At 36.2% G+C, this 20,110-nt stretch overlaps 1 protein-coding gene across 2 annotated transcripts in view; it reads right to left on the reverse strand.

Annotated features, from left to right (window-relative positions):
• WAC (WW domain containing adaptor with coiled-coil) overlaps window positions 1–20,110 on the reverse strand; it is a 45,873-nt gene that overhangs the window by 24,890 nt on the left and 873 nt on the right. For both annotated transcript variants that reach the window (XM_088150255.1, XM_088150254.1), the window contains exons 3-7: window positions 18,503–18,698; window positions 3,332–3,438; window positions 1,899–2,014; window positions 1,704–1,816; window positions 809–1,126 (exon numbers count right to left, since the gene is read on the reverse strand). In XM_088150255.1, coding sequence (XP_088006381.1) covers window positions 809–1,126; window positions 1,704–1,816; window positions 1,899–2,014; window positions 3,332–3,438; window positions 18,503–18,698 — 850 coding nt within the window. The remainder of the gene's footprint in view (window positions 1–808; window positions 1,127–1,703; window positions 1,817–1,898; window positions 2,015–3,331; window positions 3,439–18,502; window positions 18,699–20,110) is intronic.

Raw genomic sequence — 20,110 nt, forward strand, 5'->3', positions numbered from 1 at the left:
ATGAATATATGACACATAAAGCAGAAGCAAAAGATTTTGCTTTGGAGATAGGAATTGTCTTACACAAAGTCAGACTATTAAGTCTATTTAGCTCTGGACTGTCCTCCCCAACTTGCAGTATCAACTCAAGGTTTCAATTATGGATCTAAAGATGGTAGGAAAAGAATCAGGAACTTTCTGTATGCAAAGAATATACTCTATTACTGAGCTATTGCACTTTTCCACAAGTTTATAGTACAAAACTGGAGTTACAGTTTCCAGAAATGTTGACATCACGGAGAATGAAAAGGGGACAAAATTTAGGAACTGAAATATGTGCACTACCAGCCTAAACTTATTTCATTATTTTAGTAACTGTAAAACTGTAATGGCTTGGCCAGTAAATCAGTGAAGCAAATAAAATTCATAATAGCAAACTCAAAATTTCATTATCCAGGGACAGAGACTCCACTCATCTGATTTTTCTTAACCACCCTTCCACAAAACTCCATATACTTAAAGATGTGTCTTGAAAACGAAGACATCCTTGAAACATCATATGATAACACATGAGCAGACTGGGGAAATGAGGAACGCGCAGAAGTCTTTTGCTCATACAAAACACCTCTACATTGAAACTCCTAGAACTTAATGAATTCAACAGTACGGCATATGAGCTTTACTACTACACTTTGAACTAGAACAGACACACAGAACCAGAGTCTGTAGTTAACAGAAAACTTCAGGTTTCTTGACACAGCAGACTATTATTTTAAGATACATATTCCACTCCCCATACTCAACACAAAATAAAAAGGTTAATACACACCTGATAAACTTTTTCTCTCTGTTTTTTGTGAAGGGATGGAAGCAGTGGGCGTGGGCAATTTTGATAAGGAAGATGCCCCATTTGCATCAAATGATTTCTTTGGCTGATGATCTGACTGTAGAGAAAATGGACTAGGAGGAACAGAACTTGGAGTAGTAGAAGGGTGAACCACTGTTTTGATGGGATGTTGTACTGGGGTAGAGCTACTGTGAGTCTCTGTTCTTGGCAGTCTGTAGTCTCTGTCATTATGTCTGCTTGTCTGAGACAAAATATTCTGTGGGAGCATATTAGCGGCATCACTGGAATGCTTCTCTTCCACTTTGTTTATCATTCACAATGTTGAAATGAGAAACAGAAAATACCAAGTTAGAGCTCTAGTTAACATACTGCATTTACTAATTTTTTTCCTATTCCAGAACCAACAGATATTAGTGTACAACTACAATACTGTTTTTTAAAAAAGTACTTAAACACTGCAATGCTTAAACCAAGATGAACTTTTGCATCATCCCTATTATCAACAACTAAAGAAGTTTGAATGTTTCAGCACGACTGCATATCTATGAATATTTCTGAGAACTTGAAATGCAATATTTTGACTTTTAAAAATCTATATAATTTGTATTGGAACTGAATGTATCTGTCACTATTATCATAGCATAATAGTACAAATGAAAGGGGGAAAAAGCTTTATATTCTTCAGTTGATGTACAATGTATAGTTATCAGATTAATCACCGAAACTGTTTCAGTGCCCATATTAGATAACCAAATGTTAAGGGAGAAAAAAGAGACACAAATTAAAGCTTGACATATTTATAAGATGTGGTCAACTGAAGAAAAAACTTTTCAAAATGAACATGCATAGGAATATTGTTGTATTAAAATAAACATACTTCCACTAGCAAACCCACTAGCAGCAGTCGCTTGCATCACCTCTCTTCTGTAATCTCTATCTTTTGGAAAACTGTTGACAGACATTTTGCTTGCTTCTTTTTGTCTCTGCTCCCTGGTGTAAAAATAAATTAATTAAAATTAAGCATCATGGTAAGTTCACTATTCTACAATTTACATCTATATTAATTATTTACCTTTCAAGCCATTCTTTTGGTTTTTCCCACTGTGAAACTTCTGTTCGGCAGTTATAGTAATATTTTTTGCCAGAAGAACTAATGTGCTCAGACCAGTCATCTGCAGAATCATAAGACTTAAAAAAAAAAAAATTGCAATCAATCTGATGGATTACAGAAACGGCATCTTCTCAGTTTTAAACATTAACACCTGTTTCACTGAAAATATTCCTTTCAGAAAAAAATCAGTAAAGCACAAAGCATTTTATACTATAACTTTAATAGGCTTCAGCTCAACCCAAGCAAGACTTTGGATGTTTGGACCTTCTGGTGCTGGGAACCTTCCACTGTTGGTCTTGGATGGTGCGCCACTGCCTCAGACAGACCCGGTGCATTATCTGGGGGTCCTCCTGGACTCACAGCTCCTCTTCGAACAGCAGGTGGCAGCTATGCCTAAGAGGGCCTTTGTACACCTTTGGAGTGTGTGCCAGCTGTGCCCATGCCCTCACAACCTTTTTTGTCTGGATTACTGCAATGCGCTCTACGTGTGGCTGCCCTTGAAGAGCATTCAGAAGCTTCAACTACTGCAGAATACAGCAGCACAGGTAGTAAATGGCGCCAATTATTTGGCACATGTAACATCACTACTCCATGAGCTGCATTGGTTGCCAGTGTGCTTCCAGGTGCAATTCAAGGTGCTGGTTGTCATCTTTAAAGCCTTCATGGCTTGGGACTGGGTTACTTGAGGGACCATCTCTCCCCAGTTATTTCTACCCGCCCGATTTGGTCAGGCAGGATGGACATGCTTCAGGTCCTATTGTCCAAAGAATGTCAGTTAGCAGGACCTAGAATTGCCTTTTTTGCTGTAGCACCCAGTTTGTGGAACATCCTACTTCTGGAAACCAGGGTGGCCCTGACCCTGCCGACCATTCGTAAGGTCCTGGAGACCTGGTTCTGTGCCCAGGTCTGTGCCCCAAGGCTGTGTAGGAGCTCTTGTTTATGCTAGTGATGTGGGTTGATGTTGCTTGGCCTCTGTGTATTTTAACTATTGTAATGTTTATAATTGTTTTATTTTACTTTAACTTGTTGAGATGGGCAGCCATATAAATTGGATAAATAAATAAATACACTTAGAAACTAGAGAACAACATAACTAAATAGCTTTCAAATAGTAAAAGGAGAATTCAGGTTCACTTCAGAGAATTAAACTAGTACAGATACAATGCTATCCAATCTGCCATTTTAAAACTTTGTATAATGTGTTTTGGACCGAAATACTGAACTTTTCTAGAACAGAAGTTCCCTGGAACATAGTATGTACAGTTTTGCTTGCTTGCTTTCTATTAACTGTAATTATCCAGAATTTCAATCTGATTTCTTGAAAAGGGAAGCAAATTACATGCAAAAATATAATAAAACAAACTAGGCTGGGCAAATTCAATATTGGTACTTACTGCATCAGATGTTTTGCTTGGATTATTGCTAGGATTAGAAGAATGTGAATTTGAGCTATGAAGAGCACTGTGGTTATGAGAGTTCTCTTGTGGAGAATAACTGGTCCCTAGAAAACAATGGTTTGTATTATTTCTCAATTATTTAAGTTCAATATACATTATCTTGGTGCACATAGGCCAATCCACCATCTCTCTCTTGCACTCACACACACACACACTGTTCAGCACCAATTTTCCACTGAACAAATATAGCTATGAATATTTTCTAAAGAAAAAAATAGTTTCCGAACTGAAACATAAATTGATAAATTTGACAAAATATTATGTATTAAAAATATTTAGCAAAACTGCCCCAGTAAAAAAAATTCAATCAGAACAGAATTCAAAATTTCCACCACCACAATTAAACCAGCATTTTAAAAGATTACTTGAGAAATATGCCATGAAGTTCACCTTGAAAGTTTGTTTCTCCTTCCTTCCTTCCTTCCTTCCTTCCTTCCTTCCTTCCTTCCATCCATCCATCCATCCATCCATCCATCCATCCATCCATCCATCTATCTTAACAATGCCTCCAACTCCCAGCCCTCACAGGCAGTCCAGTAAGATACAATGTTTGATGGTATTGATAACTGTGGATAGGTCCAGTTAAGATTAGGAGGAGACTACTCCTCCCATGGAGGTCCTGAGGAAAATAATCCACCAGTGACCAATGCTATTACATCCTATTTAAATTTAATTTAAATCTTGACTGGCAGAGATCTAGATAATCTGTGTCCTCTAGCACTCTCTGAAGCTGAACTACCATCCCTTTCTCAACAGTATTGCCCAAAAAGGAAAGGTTGGAGACAGAAGTTATCAAAAACTGCTGGATCCAGACAAAGTTTCTTCAAGAGGGGGCACACAACTATCTACTTTTAAATTATTCCATCCCTCAGAAAAGCAGTGACAATTTTTCTGATCCAAACACTCACACCCAGCCTGGCCGCCTGAATGAGTCAGGAAGGACATAGGTTCAAGACACAGACTGCAGAGCTTATTCTGCAGAGAATCCTGACCGTTTCCTCAGGTAGAACAACCTCAAAAGCCTTGCTTACCGTGCTGGATTCTATCCAGCTGGCATCCTTCTCAGAACAAATGTGAAACACTTTAGCCACCAAGACACCCTCATAATCATATAATGGTCATCAGGATTTTCAAGAATAGAGGAAGATTGGATATTTTTCTTTTGCTCCACTGAGATTCCCAACCACCCATGATACAAAGTGTTCTGACTGCATCCAGGTCTAAGATAAAAAAAAATCCTGAACTTGTAGTTTTAAACCTCTCCTGGCTTCTTATAACATACCTATGTGGCCTGAAAGATTTGTTTTTTGTTTTTTTTAACTTCAAGGCAGGTACAGTAGAGTTTAGCTTATCTGACATAAACGGGCCAGCAGAACGTCGGATAAGCGAAAATGTCGGATAACACACAGTAATGATTGAGTGCGGTAAAAAAAAAAAAAAAAACGATCTGCTGCACCTGTTGCAATCAATTTTTGCGTTGCGGCGCCGCACCATCAGGAGCAACAAGAAAGAGTACACTCACGCTCGCAAACAAGCAGCACACTTTTCTCATCGCCGATTTATGCGTGTTGTTTCTTTTTAGGGGCGTCGGATAAGACGGAATGTCGGATAAGCGAAGGTCGGTTAAATGAGACTCTACCGTACTTCCCTAACCATATAGCCACCCTCCATGTTTCAACTGCTTTCAACCTGCCTCCCATCCTCCTTTTTTTCTCAACAGAGATCTTAAAATAGTAGTTGATATCAGTTCGGGTTCAACTCTAATACAGTACCAAATTTCTGTCTCCCCTATATCTCTGTAGGCATTTGTTTATCCAATTTCATAATAAAAAGAATTTCATGATAAAAAGAATTACAGAACTTTCTAGCCATTCATTCTGCCACAATAAAAACTTTAAATTCAGCTCTGTAAAATTCAGTATCAAATTTACTAGGACAGACAAGCACATCTACGTATAAATACAATTGTATTTATTGTTTTTATTTAGATATACTACAATTGTAAGTTGTTCATTTTTAAAACTTTTTCTCAAAACACAAGCTGCTTTTGTTTCTGTAGCATAAAGCAAACATCTACGTTCTTTTCCTGAGCATAGAAATACTCAACTATTTTGGCTGCTGGACATCACTATGGAAGTCTTGCTTATTCACAAAATGGCTGACATGGTTTATTACGCAACACCCACTGCTGGTTAGGACAAAAGAGATGGAGGAGGAAGAGGAGGAAGAAAAAACAAACTAAAATACACACAACACACACACACAAGGTCTGAGAGCCATACATGATTCCATACTTCTCAGCTTCAGCATCCAATTCACAGAAGTCAAATGGATAAAATGTAGTCATAAGAAACTTGGCTAAGAACTGAATACAAAGCAGAGGTAGGGACAAAGCCCCAAATGTCAGGGAGCAATAACAATAGTTTGGCAGCAGCATTTGGCAGGAATGTAAGGGGGATGTCCCTACTAAATGCTTCCAGTAAGTAGATAATGTAAGCTAACCAGAGAAACAAAAGCCTTCTTACTGCTGGTGCTTTAAGAAACAGGAATGAAGATGTAGGGACATAACTCAGTTGTGTCTGCAATGTTTGTGGCACACTGGTATTCTTGCTTGAAAACATTCTTGCAAATGTCTGTAGCAAGTGTAAGCTCATAACAGTGTTTGAAGAAACAGCTCAACAGAACTGGAGCAGCAAGGAATCACAATTCAACTCTCAAGAAAGGATGAAAAGTTATCAAATCAAATAGGAGATCTACAATATGAGATGATGTGGAAAGCAACTCTACATAAAGATGATAAATAAAGGGGAAAGGCCAGCAGATGAAAGTGACATCCAGAAGCAAACAATATAGAAGATATTTTGCTCTGCTGGAAATCAGAAAAATATCAAGGGCATTCAGTAGAAAAAAATAAATGAGGCAACCCAGAACAGAACTCAGTATAATAACTAACACTCCATGGCAGGAAAAGCTAATGTAAAAAAAAGCTCAAGATAGATGGGAATTCCTAAAAAACAGAAAAAGCAAAAGCACAAGTTACACCATTCCAATGAGGAAAAAGCAGAGGATGGCAGAACCTACCAATGTGGTTACACAAAGATTAGGTAGGATCTGAAAACAAAAGTGGACATATATTCAAATTGTTAAAAAAGTACAGATAGACAAGGAAGAGTACACAGGTGATCCAGAAATGGTGCAAGAAAGCTAAAGCTTAGAATGAACTGAGGTTTGCAAAAGACTCTAAGAACAAAAAGAAGAAAGAGTTGATATATGTGCATATACCAACACTTTTCTCTCACACATAAGTCACCAAGAAACACTAAACATACAAATACACAGTTTTTGGGAGTAAGACAGTATACAAGTTTAATAAATAATTATTATTACACACCAAAGAGAAGAGAGTAACTGGACAGGGAAGAAAATAAATAGTTAGATATTATATAAGGGGTTAAAATTAACCCACAGAAGGGAGGAGCCCATCTCTCCCAATGTTAACTTTCAAAGGCATCCTCAAAAATATCTGCAACCATCAGTTTGTTTTTGATAGCATCAGATACCCCCCTTTATAAAACTAATCAATTATAAAGAAAAACCTCTCACTGATATAGATGGTGCAGTAATTATGACATGAAGCTGATAAAATCATCCAGATGTTGGTCTCCTGCACTTGAGTACAGATTGCCTCCTGCATCTTAACCAGCATAATCAATTTATACATATTCAACCATTTGTTTGAGTTTTTTCCCGTTACTATTTACTTTTCATGGAAAGAAAGTGGTTCAAATGGATTGGCTTTGTTCCTTTATACCTGTACCAAAAGTAGCAAGCAATAATGCATTTTTCTGAATCTTGTATTGTTTGAAACTAACTTTGTTAATATTACAATGCTGTTTGCATAATTACATAAGCGTCAAAATTATATAGCATATATGAAAACGAATCCTGAATCATTTCTTCAAAATACTAAATATAGCTCAGGTATAGTTGCTCTTACAGAGTTCAATATTTTATTTTCTAATGTTTTAATAGTTATTTCTTGTGGTATTGATCAAATTTGATTTTGATTAATTTGATTTTAAATATAGATTGTACTAGGGCACTTAAAATAGATTTTTATCAGATTTATCTAGAATTAAAATCCTTGAGTACCAAAGAAACCATTCCTTCTCAGAAATCTTATTATTGTACTATGAACTTTCTTACCACTAGATAATCCTAAATGCAATTTTACAGCTCTTCTGAATAACTAATTCTGAAATCACTGATTAAAGGACAAGCACCAACTTTTTTTTTTAAACAGGACTATTAAGCAAGATGAACATCCTGCTTAACATCGACACTCTATTTATTTATTTATTTATTTATTTATTTATATCTGTCAAATTTATACATCCGCCCATCTCACAAACAAGTGACTCTGGGTGGCGTACAAGACTAAAAACAATTACTATATAAAAACAATTATTATTATATTATTAAAATCTTTTTAAAAAACTTTAAAAATACAAGGCTAAAAGAGAACAGATATTAGGCTAAAAGCAGATGTTAATAGCAACAGAACCACCTCGGTATTTAAGTATTTTAACACAGGTTAAATACAATGCCAATTTATTAGTATGACTATGCCCCATGATAATCTCACAATGACATTACTCTCCAGCAGGTGCATTATTCTCTAGCATTTTTATTATTTATGTACATATTTATTTATACAATTTTTGTAGCTACCTATCTCATTGGCAATGACTCTGGGTGGCATACAAGGATTGGAACCAACAAGAATAGTCAACAATCCAAGTAACAAATTTCAAGATCACAGAAAAAATTCCAATTACAGAAGACCAATTAACCAGCCGAGCCCAAATGCCAGGGGGGCAGCCACATTGTTAAAGCCTTACAAAAGGCTAACAGGCCCATTCAGATCTTCAGAGATATTCCACTGCAACACAGAAGGCATGACTCCTGGGTCTAGCAAGATGACACTGCTTGATAGAAGAGACCCAGAGTATGCTCTCTCTGTTAATTCTGGTGTGGAAGCAGAGGCAGGCAGTTCTGAAAATAGCTTGATCCTATCCTATGTACAGCTTTATAGGTGATAACCAGCACCTTGAATCACACCCAGAAGCCCACTGGAAGCCAGTGCAGCTCACAGAGCAGCAGTGTTATATGAGCACAGCTTGGAATGCAAGAATTGCCCATGCCACTGCATTCCAAATCAGCTGCAGCTTCCAAATGCTCTTCAAGGGCAGTCCCATGTAAAGTGCATTAGAGTAATCCAAACAGAAGGTGAGTAAGGCATGAGAGAAAACCCTCTTGGTCCAAGTATAGGCGCAACTGCTGCACAAGTCAAATCTTTGCAAAAGTCTTTGTAGCCATGGCAGCTACCTGCTTTTTCAGGTAGAAAAAGAATCCAGAAGAACCCCAAATTGTGCACAGACTCTGCCTGGGGAAGCATAGCACCACGCAGAGTGAAAGAGAGAAAATCTCCATTTGGGGGGGGGGTGTCTCAAAACCCACAGCCACTTAATTTTGAGAGGGTTGAGCTGAAGCTTGTTATCCCTCATCCAAACCCCACAGCCTCCTGGCACTTGGAAAGAAAATTGTCAGGCATATTCATTTAAACATTCAAAAACCACTATCTACAGAACACTGCTTCGTCTGCATTAAATTATCCTTGTAAAACAGTAACAAATTTCATCAGATTTCATCAGGTAGCAAAATTTCCCATTTAACCTCTTCTTTGGAGTATAAAACCTAGTATCTGAGATCTGCTTGGAAAAGCACAGCCTTTATGTAAACAGTTACACTTTTACCTGAAGAGTATATGTTCAAAATGCCAGTATTCAGGAAAAAGTAGAACTCTCTATAACCTAAGAATGGGATGTCTTGATTACTCATTCAAATACTTCAAAGTCATCAAACTGCAGGCATAAAAATTTGACTACAGATAGGATTCATCTCAAGCAACTTCCCTACTAATATAACTTGCACTAAAACTTCCAAGTATGAATCTGGCTGAAGTTGCTAAATTCTAATTTGCAGTATTGAACCAGGTTATTCCTCATAGATTACTATCAACTTCTTTTTTGTTTCGAAAATAAAGGCTTGCATTCTTTTATTCACAAGGCAATTCTGTTTGCACCAACCCTGAAATGTGAGCAAAGTCTGAGAACCACTATAGATACAGGAAGAGCTTTTATGAAATTTGGGTTCTCCAGATTCTACTAAATACCACCACTTAAATTTTTAAAAAATGAACAATCATATCATAAACATTGGAGCAATTATTAATAATACTGAAAATACTGGCCACTTCCTCAGCCAATGGGTGAACTCTATTGGCGCAATAGAGTCAAATGTCATTAACATTTAGAACCTCATTCCAGAAGTCCTGATGGCCCCCCCAATGATTTCATGTAATTAATACACATAAGGGACAGAACAGATCCTGCTGAAAGATTACTGCCTAAATGAACTGGTTAACTCTCAGCAGGATGAACTTCTCTTGTTTAGAAGATAGCCCTGATTTGGTAACAATTATTTTTGAACTTGTATCTGTTTATGGGTACAACCCAATAGGACAGACCACAACAATCAACATATGTATAATGCCATGTCTACCCCAACCCTACAAGGCAGGCCAGAAAAATACTATGGTTAATGTTTTCAAAAGCAGTCAAGTGATCCAAACAACTGAAGTATCACCATCCAATTCTGAATGTTGGTTCGCCAATATAAACTCAGGCTCATATTCCAGTTATGGCTATTTGCATTGTATATATTCTTTGGTCCTATTCAGCTTCCATCTCATATCGAGATTGAAATTAAGAATATTGTGTAGATCTGTTATAAAAATTGATTTTTTAAAAATGTAAGATGACAGCAGTTGGAGCAAAACTATCAGTGTTATCTCACAAATTAACTCAGTTATTCACATTTTTTATTTTATTTCTATCTCATAATTTAAACTGCAGAAGTTGACACATTCCAGAAGTGATAGTACAAGACAGTACAAGCATCTCCTAAAATATTTTAAAATAGCTGAAAATTTGTGAGACTGACAAATCTCACAAAATTTCAGAATTCTCCTATACCTCATGAGATATTGACAATGATGTAAGATTTAAGATAAAGGTTTAACATTAAAAAAAATTAATTTGGGGATCATAAGACATCTGGAGAGGGTCTGCATTGCTGACCATGTTGCTGTACATGTTTTTTGCACTATGAAGCAAGCATCTGAGCACCCTAGTAAAAGAAATGAGAGCTGTCCAACTGATTCATCTCAAGAAAGAATGCCAAAATTAACGAATGAAGAATTATCTTGAAAATATTCTGTTATAAATACCAACCTGCTTTAAAATGGAAAAAAATATTTGAAGGACTACCTTTCCTTTATGCTTTTGCTTCAGAAGGACTGAAATCTGAAGGACTGCCTTTCCTTTTTGCTTAGGTGAACAAGTATTGACTAAAGATGACCATAACATTATTTATATACAAGTATTTCTCTTGGAAAAATGTGCAAGCTCAACATTGGTGTGTTTCATTTAATACTACAGCTGCCATCTCTCTCCCAGATATATACTCCATGGCAGAGAATGAGTGTACAACTAAATCCAGGCTTATACTGTTCACACAGAATGCAACTGTTTTATACAGCTAAGAAAACAAACAAATGGATCATCATACAAATCAATCCAGAGTGCTCACTTGAGGCACAAATGACTAGGCTCAAAGTATCCTACTTCAGACACATTATGCAAAGACCTAGCTCTCTAGAAAAGGCTCCAAAGCTAGGAAAGGTGAAGGGAAGAGGATGACCAGCAGCAAGGTGGATGCACTCAGTTACAGTGGCGATGAGTGCACTGTTGGAAGATCTGAAGGACAAGGTTAGGGACAGGTCATCATGGAGAAAATCTATCCATGTGGTTGCTAAGAGTCAACAACAACTTGATGGCATGTAATCAAACTGTACTTGTATTACTTATGCAGCAACAGCAGCACCATCTTTTATTGTAGGGCTATTAATACCTCAAAGTTCAGGTTCTCCAACCCTCACCCAACATTAATCAAGTTTCTCAAAGAGCTGATACCAAAGTGATGAACTACTGTGGGAGGAACCACAGTATATAAAGTTTTATATCAGGTAGCTATAGTGTTGCTTCCATGTTATGACAGTAATCTGAGCATCAGATTTACCTTTTATTCTGGAACACAGAATAAAGTCAAAATGGCTGTTTGAGGGCACAGCTTCCTGCTACAAGAGCTACTGCCCATTTTTTTAGTCTGTACGTGATTATAGGAAGCACAGGTTATAAAAAAGGGATTAGAAGTCAACTTGAACAAAGAACAGAAAACTAAAAAACTCAGTTGAAATCTGTATTAGGGCTATGCAGCATTTCAGTTGTGCTGGGAATATGCCGGAAATACATGTAGGAAAAAGATGCAGCTGTTTTAAGGAGATACAACAGGTATTATAGACACACCTCATATGCTTTGAAGCACCTTTGTGCCCAGATCCGAAGTGCTATGCAACTCTAATCTGTTACAACAATTACAACAAAAATAGTCTACTATAGTAAGCTTAATACAACATGGTACCATCCAGATGCATAGATCACATGAAGCTCAAAACACCATAGCTCAGTGTTATTTGCAAGCAGGATAATGATTTTTTTTCTCTTTTCACTATCATTCCCATAAACATACAAACAAGCTCAAGGCTATGGAAGGATCTAGCCTAAGTTCTCCATCATTCATGTTTCAGCCAATGCCTTCTCATTCCATCACTTTCAAATTTTGAGAATAATTTGAAGAGGTTCTATCATACAAGGTAAGAGTGCCCAGGAACCCTCATATTGATAGTCAAAGCCATCTCCTTATTTCAGAGATCAGATTTCCAATAGATATTTACTTAATCTTCATAGAACTGAACTTGAACAGATGTTTCTCCATTCTGTGTCTGAATTTTAATTAGTGCTTTAATTACATGCATATGAAACACATATATTAAGGTGAGAAAAGCCAAGGAGTATGTTTTCCAAGTATCCATGTAGTTTTATGCTCCCTGTATTCCATGTGACAATGCACTTTTGTAAGGCACTGATGGAATATGTGGCACACATATATGCTGCAACACAGTTGTTTTCAAGTATTTCAGATTAACCGCTTCTGCAATTAAATGGTTCACACTTCCACCTTCTGCAAGTTTATTCCAGTTCAATCCCTATCTTTATACAGGCCATTTCTCTTTTAAAAACATCACCCTAAAGGATCTTTTTTCTGCCAATCAGAACCGAGCAATCCATTTATTCTTCTGGATTATTAAGCTACATAACAAATTAATTAGAGATCTCCTAATTTAGATGTTGCTATAAATCCTGGCTAGCTTAGATCAGAGTGTTAGATACATGTAAAAGAAATCCATGAGTCTCAGATGTATTTTCTCTTTATATTATTTTTTATCTACACCTACCGTAAGCCAAAATTAACATGGTCAGAGATCAAAGATGATGGAATTGCAGTTCAAAACTACTGGAGAAGATTTATTTAATGCTATGTCTAAAACTGAAGTTCTGTCTCCTGCTACCCACATAATGGTCACATTCCCCTGCCCCAGCAACAAGATCTAATGCAATCAAGTACAGATTCAACAAGCACATCAGAAACAATGTAGAAGCAGAGCTAAAAAAAATCTAAGCTAATAAAAGAGATTCCTAAGCACCAAAACAGATGATAATCATTTTAAAGAAACTCTCCAAGCTGCAAACCTAGTGTTTCAAGGGGAATATAATTTCACTGAGAACCAAAGATTTCATCCTGATCAGCTAGCTTTACAACCCAAAGCATCCTTGTGTGACCTTAATTTTTATTCATCTCCAAACCACCTCTGGACACCTATTTAAAAATTCAGTGCTCTCCAAATTGTTTCTATGTGGAAAACAAAGCAACCTGCATGGTCTGTGGCCTTCATTGTGGTGATGTTATAGTATAAATCTCCACGTAACTTCCCCCAGTGTTTTCAGTGTGGGATACAACCACTCTGTCTAAAACATTTCCCCAGATCAAAAGTTATGTTAAACTGATTGACATTTTAAACAAGGGACTACTACTGCTTCCTAAATGTCTATGGGAATAATTCACAACAGATGTCAAAACTCCCTGACTCCTTGTCCTAACTCCTTTTACTAATTCAGAGTGAGCCCATTACCTCTATGCTTTATAAGTAGTTTTTTAGAGGTTAAAAAACACATTTGCACCATTGTGGTATTTCACCTTTAAAATCATCTATGACTTGAATCAAGCAAAGTTAAATAATTGCCTCTTCCAATGTAATATCTCTTATGTTAAAACCTTACATAATCTACTTTTATCAAGTCAGCCCTGAACTTTTAGAATAGCCCTCCCAAACTTAGTACTGGGAAGATATGAATTAAAACTTCCATTATTTCCAGTAAGTAAGGGCATACTGACATAGTATTGAATTCCAGCATATCTGGAGGACCCCAGTTTAAGGAAAGGCATTCTAGAGGTTGTAATTTATTTTTAAAAGTCACTAAGCATTTACTGCTATTTTAACATATACATACTCTATATTAACGACTAAGGAAAGTGTTATAATGTTGAATATATTTAAGTTCTGTAACTTGTTTAACTTCAAATCAGAGTAGCAACATCTACCTATAGGTGGTTATATAAAGGGGGTAAGGTATAAATGTGGTAAATAAACAAATAAACAAACAAACTACATGTATCATTTGGACTAAATTCAACCCCTGCATAAAATAGATTATTACAGATACCTGTCCCTATCCTGTAGAGTGCTGACTGGGAAAGACTGAAGAGTATTCCAAAAAAGAAAAAATAAGAGGATTCCCATGCTCTGTTATCTCTGATTCAATCCATTACTTGCTTCAGCCATGCCCACTATGCAGCACCCAAAAGGTTAACTGAGAAAATGCAATTTTAACAAGAAAAAATTGAAGAAAAATTCAAATATGCCCCTTCCTATTGTCAAAGTAAGTGGTAAAGGAAAACAAAAATATTCTTTTGGTTAGCTAAATTGACAAGTTAGAAAGTTCATTTTTTAGGAAGGCTCATTCCAAACATTAGCAAAAGTTTTCACTTATCGGTAAATAGATTATGTGGTTTCCTTCTGAACTTAGAAACACTGTTGTTGATTCAAAAACTAGAAGTATAACATGATATGCACACAGTATTACTTGCATAAACAAAACATGAATAGCAGCATTAACTCTGGTAATATCATTTAACTACTACCTGCAACCTGGGTGCTAGATGTAAAGGCAGCCCAACTATCTTTTTGAGGAAATTAAAAGACTCCTAGCAATGAAATTAAACTACACCTGTATGTAAGTACATCTGCTCACACATAAGATTTATGGAGAATCAGTAAAAATAAAAGAAATCCAGGTACTGATCAGAGGAAGATAGTCTGACTCCGTTTATTTTAGTCTCCTTCACAAGATTGTGGGCAAAGTTTTAAAGTTATTATCATAAAGCTGGCTGCATTATAAATATTGTATACAAAATGAAGTTAGAGTATTAGCTTAAAAACTGAATTTCAAATATGAAAACCCCTAATTATTAAAAAAAAAACTACTTTCAGTCCTAAATAATTAAAAGTTCCTTCAATATTCAATTAGACAGGTAAATCCTATTACTGCTTATTGTTGGGTACAGGGTTACAACTTTAATTCATAACTATACTTACAATTATCATTACAAGGTTCTGCTACCCAGCTAAAGGACATGTCAATTAAAAATGTCCTGATTTATCTTATTTAGACAATTATATTTAATACAATATTAAAATTGATGTCTACCAGTGAAAAAATTATTTAGGACACTGGAAGGAACACTTTTATTAAAGTAATTAGGTTATGCAAAGTCATACAAAAATCTTTATTTAAGATTTTTTCCCCTTGTAGCACTTCACCATGCATTTGATGGTACCCATGCTCTAAAGACAATACCAACACATTTTGTTTATTCCCTCTTTATAGAGAACCATTTAGTAAGTTCTTGTGTTTTTAAGTCACACAGCATTTTCAGGGGCTTCAGAAAAATGTGGGCACACTTACTTCCCAGATTGTTTTTACCCAACTCATATAATCACAAACAATTGCTGTATTTCATCCCTGAGGAGTATGTTTAAAAAAATCACAGACTAACATTACAATCTTTGCAAATTATTTACTGTACAAATAATCTGAAATATCCCTTACCTGAATACATGTAGAATCTACTCATCAAACCCCATTGTAAAAGAACCCCTACAATTAAATTACAACTAAAAATTTATGTATATAAACAAGGGCTTCATGGAAATATTTCTGTATTTGTAAAGCACAAATAACTATGCCAACAAGCCAATATGTAAGATTGTTTTAATTTATAACACTAAAAAGTCGGGTTTAGTTTATCCAATATATAAAAGCCCACTTATATAGCATGTGACAATGAAACTTCACTCTTAACTTCTCTACAGGCCTGAATGTTTGGGTATAGATGAGATAAATTCCTTCTGGGCTGAGTGAGGGATTTTAACACCAAGTGTATCAAGTTCTTATATTCTATCAGCTACACTACACTATTTCTCGAGTAAGCCTTTCCAAATTTTTTCTGGGGAGGAAGATGTATTAGGCAGTTGTAACAACAACAACAACAAATGTTAACAGTGCCACACAATTCACATTACTTAAATCAAAGTACACCATGTTAAGATCTGGTTTCCTGGAAGCCATAAACTACCATTTCATTCCTTTCCAATATCACTGTGGTAGATAACACTGAATGGAAGCAAGCATCAGTTGAGTTTCTATAATAGAGATTTCCCAAAATGTTCTCATGTAAGATATCCTTGAAGAGTATCCGCAAACTTCGGCTGGCGCAAAATGCAGTGGTATGAGCACTTATGTGTGTTTCTAGTAGAATACACATTACACCTGTTCCGCAAGCTGCATTGATTGCCAGTCTCTTTCCGGGTCCAATTCAAGGTGCTGGTTCTGACCTTTAAAGCCCTACTTGGCATGGGACCAGGTTATCTGAGGGACTGCCTCTCCCAATTACATCTGCACATCGCCCCAGATCCAGCAGAGAGGGCATGCTACAAGTTCTGTCATCTAAGGAGCTACATTTGGCAGGCCCTAGGCAGCAGGTGTTTTCTGCTCTGGCACCCACATTGTGGAATATCCTCCCCCTGAGGTGAAACTGGCTCCATCACTTTTGACTTTCCAAAGGTCTCTTAAGACCTTGTTGTGCCATCAGGCCTCGGGACCCCAGAGGACTGGTGAACCAGTGAGGTGGCTCCATTATTATTAACATTCCTTCGCTCAATATTTCTTCTTTTTAGCCTTGTTTTTTATAGCTTTTAATGTTTTAATAATAATAGTAGTAGTAGTAATAATAGTTTTGGGTATTTATTAACTGTTTTTTAGCTTTGTTGTATGCCACCCAGAGTCACTTGTTTTATGAGATGGGTAGCTATATAAATTTGACAAATAAATAAATAAATGTAAGACAGGTGGCCTCCACTTAAAGTACAAATGGCAATACATTCTTTGATTTTCATAAATAAAACATAAATAAAAATTAATATTTCCAAGGAAGACTACAGTAGCAAAATATCTAATTTCACTGAAAGCATCTTCAAGTTTCTAAATCCTAGAACCTATTTTAAATTCTAACCTACAACATAAGACTCATTAAAAAAAACAAAACTATTTGCTCCTTTCCTTTTTTTTTTTTTTCACTTTTATTTTCCTGCTCTCTATTCATATCCACAATTCTCCCTACTCTGGGGGAAAAGCAGTAATTTACACAAACAAGGAAAACTGTATTACCTTGAGTAGGCTCACCTTAGTTTAAGTGATCAACCACTTTACACTTTACTGTAAAGTCACTACTTTACAGAATCCCAAGCTCAGCCTTCCTCCCTTATTACCTAACTCAGAACAATTGCTGATCTTATATGGCACAAGTAATTTTCCCAGTATATACAATTTTTTACAATAATCTTAAATAGGAACTGAGGCAGAACTGAAAATATTTCAGCTTTAACCCATTTTTTTCTAAGAGTAAATTAGCAAAATCTTAGATTGTCAATCAGAATTATATTATAAAATGAAGTATATGTACAATATTCCTAATTTTCTGATTAACTGTGATGAGCTGCATTTTATGAGATGCAAACCAAAAGCAACTTGAGTTGAAAATTGCTTCTTTAGGCATAAAACAGCATAAATGCTTTAATGAAGCAGCAAGTAAGGTTTAAGAAATAGCAATTAAAAGAAAAGGTCTACTGAAGAATCCAAGAAAATTTTCTGATTTTACCAGTGCTTATGACCCAAGGGATTACTAATAAGAACAAAAAACCCTATCCACAGATTACTGCATGCAGCATAGAATGCTGCTATATATCTATACATTAAACCAGGCCCAATGATTAAAAGGGCTCTATACTTAAACTTCTTGTTTACTTCTAAATAGTTAAAGCAGCAGGCCTGAACCAATAAGGATAAAAGCCCATACTTTCCTATGTAATCTCTCAGGCAACATACCTGCACACATACAGCAATTAGCAATTCTCTAGCCTGCTTTTATAGTAGAAAATATAAGATTGTACACTTTTAAGTGTCTCCCAAAATAATGTTGAGCATGCTTTCTGAATTCTCTTCCATTTGTTAAAAACTATGCTTTTCAGATAGCCAGTGCTATTTTATGTATTGGCTAGTAATAACTGTAATGTGCTAATATATCTTGCTACCGAATTTAGCTAATTGTCAAATGAATTCTATAAAAGTAATAACTCAAAAACATTAAACATATGTACACAAAATAAGATGGAGGTTTCAAAGAGAGCACCTCAGCTTGCCAGACCATACATTTCTAATATATAAAAAGCCACTTATCTGCTTATGATAAAGATGAAGAAAATAAAAGTACCATGAAAAAAACTATTTCATTTTTATGTTGTGCGTGCGTGCGTGTGTATAATGTAATGTTGTGCCAAGCTGAAATAATGGTGAGGCAATTGATTCAACTATTGTCTTAATGTTTAAATAAAAGTCAAAGGAAACTCACCACCATCCCTTTCTCTAACTCTGTGAGTATGAATGGTTTTAGCTTTATTGTGTCCAGTACTGTCACTGTATTTGTTTTCAGGACTATCGGATCGCCGCAACATTTTATTTGGCGGTGAAGGGTCTGTGGCGTCTCGCATCTTGTCATGCCGGTGATCACCACCACTGGGGTGACTCTTTGATGTGTACTTAAGAGCCTGTAAGAAATGACAAGAACAGATTTCTAAGTTGCGGTAATATACCTAGAATTTTCAATGGATGCTTTTATTATCAAGATTTTTAATGTAATACCTGACATTTAAGGTATATATTTAGGCATATTCTAGATTAGTATTATTCTTGGACACACAATCGCCATGCTGTATCACAAACTATTTTTCAAACAACTCAATTCAAAACAATTCAAAAATAGTTTGCCTTGCAGCTGTCCAAAACAATCCATAGATCTATTTAACAAGTTATCCAGAATGTCACTCAATACTTGATTGCTTAAAAATTTCATAGCCAGTGATTCTGGATGTTTGATTCTTATTTTCTATTAAGAATGAGGTCCATCACTAATCAATGGGATCTATTCAAAATAATGCATTTAAGATCCTGATTCTTAATCAAATCAGACAGTAATCTGTATGCCACTATCTTTAATAGAGAGTACACACTGGAGTATATGTTCATACTTCTAGCTGCGTAAGAGAGCAAATTTTTGAAATACAGATGTAATATATTCATGATCTTCCCCTTACAACGCAAACCTGTTTAACAAATAACTGTAAAAATCCTAGATGATACTGAAATAAGAGGCATTTCATGGTGGTTTCAAGATAACTTGTCTCTATCAAAAGCGTATTTATATAGTTTACCCAAACTACAAAAAAACTTAATTTTAATCAACAAGATATCATTTGTGAAGACAGCAAAATATTTACAAAAATAGAATTTCTTCAGAGAGACTAGATTCAATAAATTCTCAGAGACTATGAAAGCGATATAGTACAGGTATGTAGCAACTGCTGCACCTGTACTTTCATAGCAAAACCATTTTGTGCTGTACTGAATACAACACAGAAAGCAGCCTTGGTTAGCAGCTCTTCATCTGAATTATTTTGGAGTATACACCTTTTGCCTAGTGGATGTTTACACAGGGTAGGCTGTCATCCAGTACAGCCCACAAATATTAAGCTCTGCTTGATACCTGACAGTACCATAAGGGTCAAGTAATCTCTTTTCATCCCATTCTCCGATAATGGGTGGAGTAACAGAGCAGCGAGAAAAGGCAAGTACAAGCTAAAGTTGTGGCATACCCTCCCAGGAGTCTCCAACATCTGCCTGAATACCTCCACCACCCCCAATTTACAGGCTCTTTATGAATAGGGGGTTTCAAGAACTAAAATTCCCCACGGGCTTTATTCGCTACGGGTCAGAGGCCCAGGGTCCTTTATTGTTTTAGGGAAGAGTTCCTATAAACAGCTGCCCTCTTTAAACTGCTCCGGAGCTGCCTTACCGCCATCCCACCGGTTTCCTCCGAAGAAAAAAAACAATGCCGTCCTCCCGCCCCGCATCGGGCCTAGGCCTCGTTTCCCTGCCCCGCCAGGGCCCTACCGCTGCCCCC

Source organism: Python bivittatus, unplaced genomic scaffold (genome assembly GCF_059951505.1).
Source record: "Python bivittatus isolate LINGU-HERP-01145 unplaced genomic scaffold, Pbiv_v1 ctg000610_np1212, whole genome shotgun sequence".
Classification (NCBI taxonomy): Eukaryota; Metazoa; Chordata; class Lepidosauria; order Squamata; family Pythonidae; genus Python; species Python bivittatus.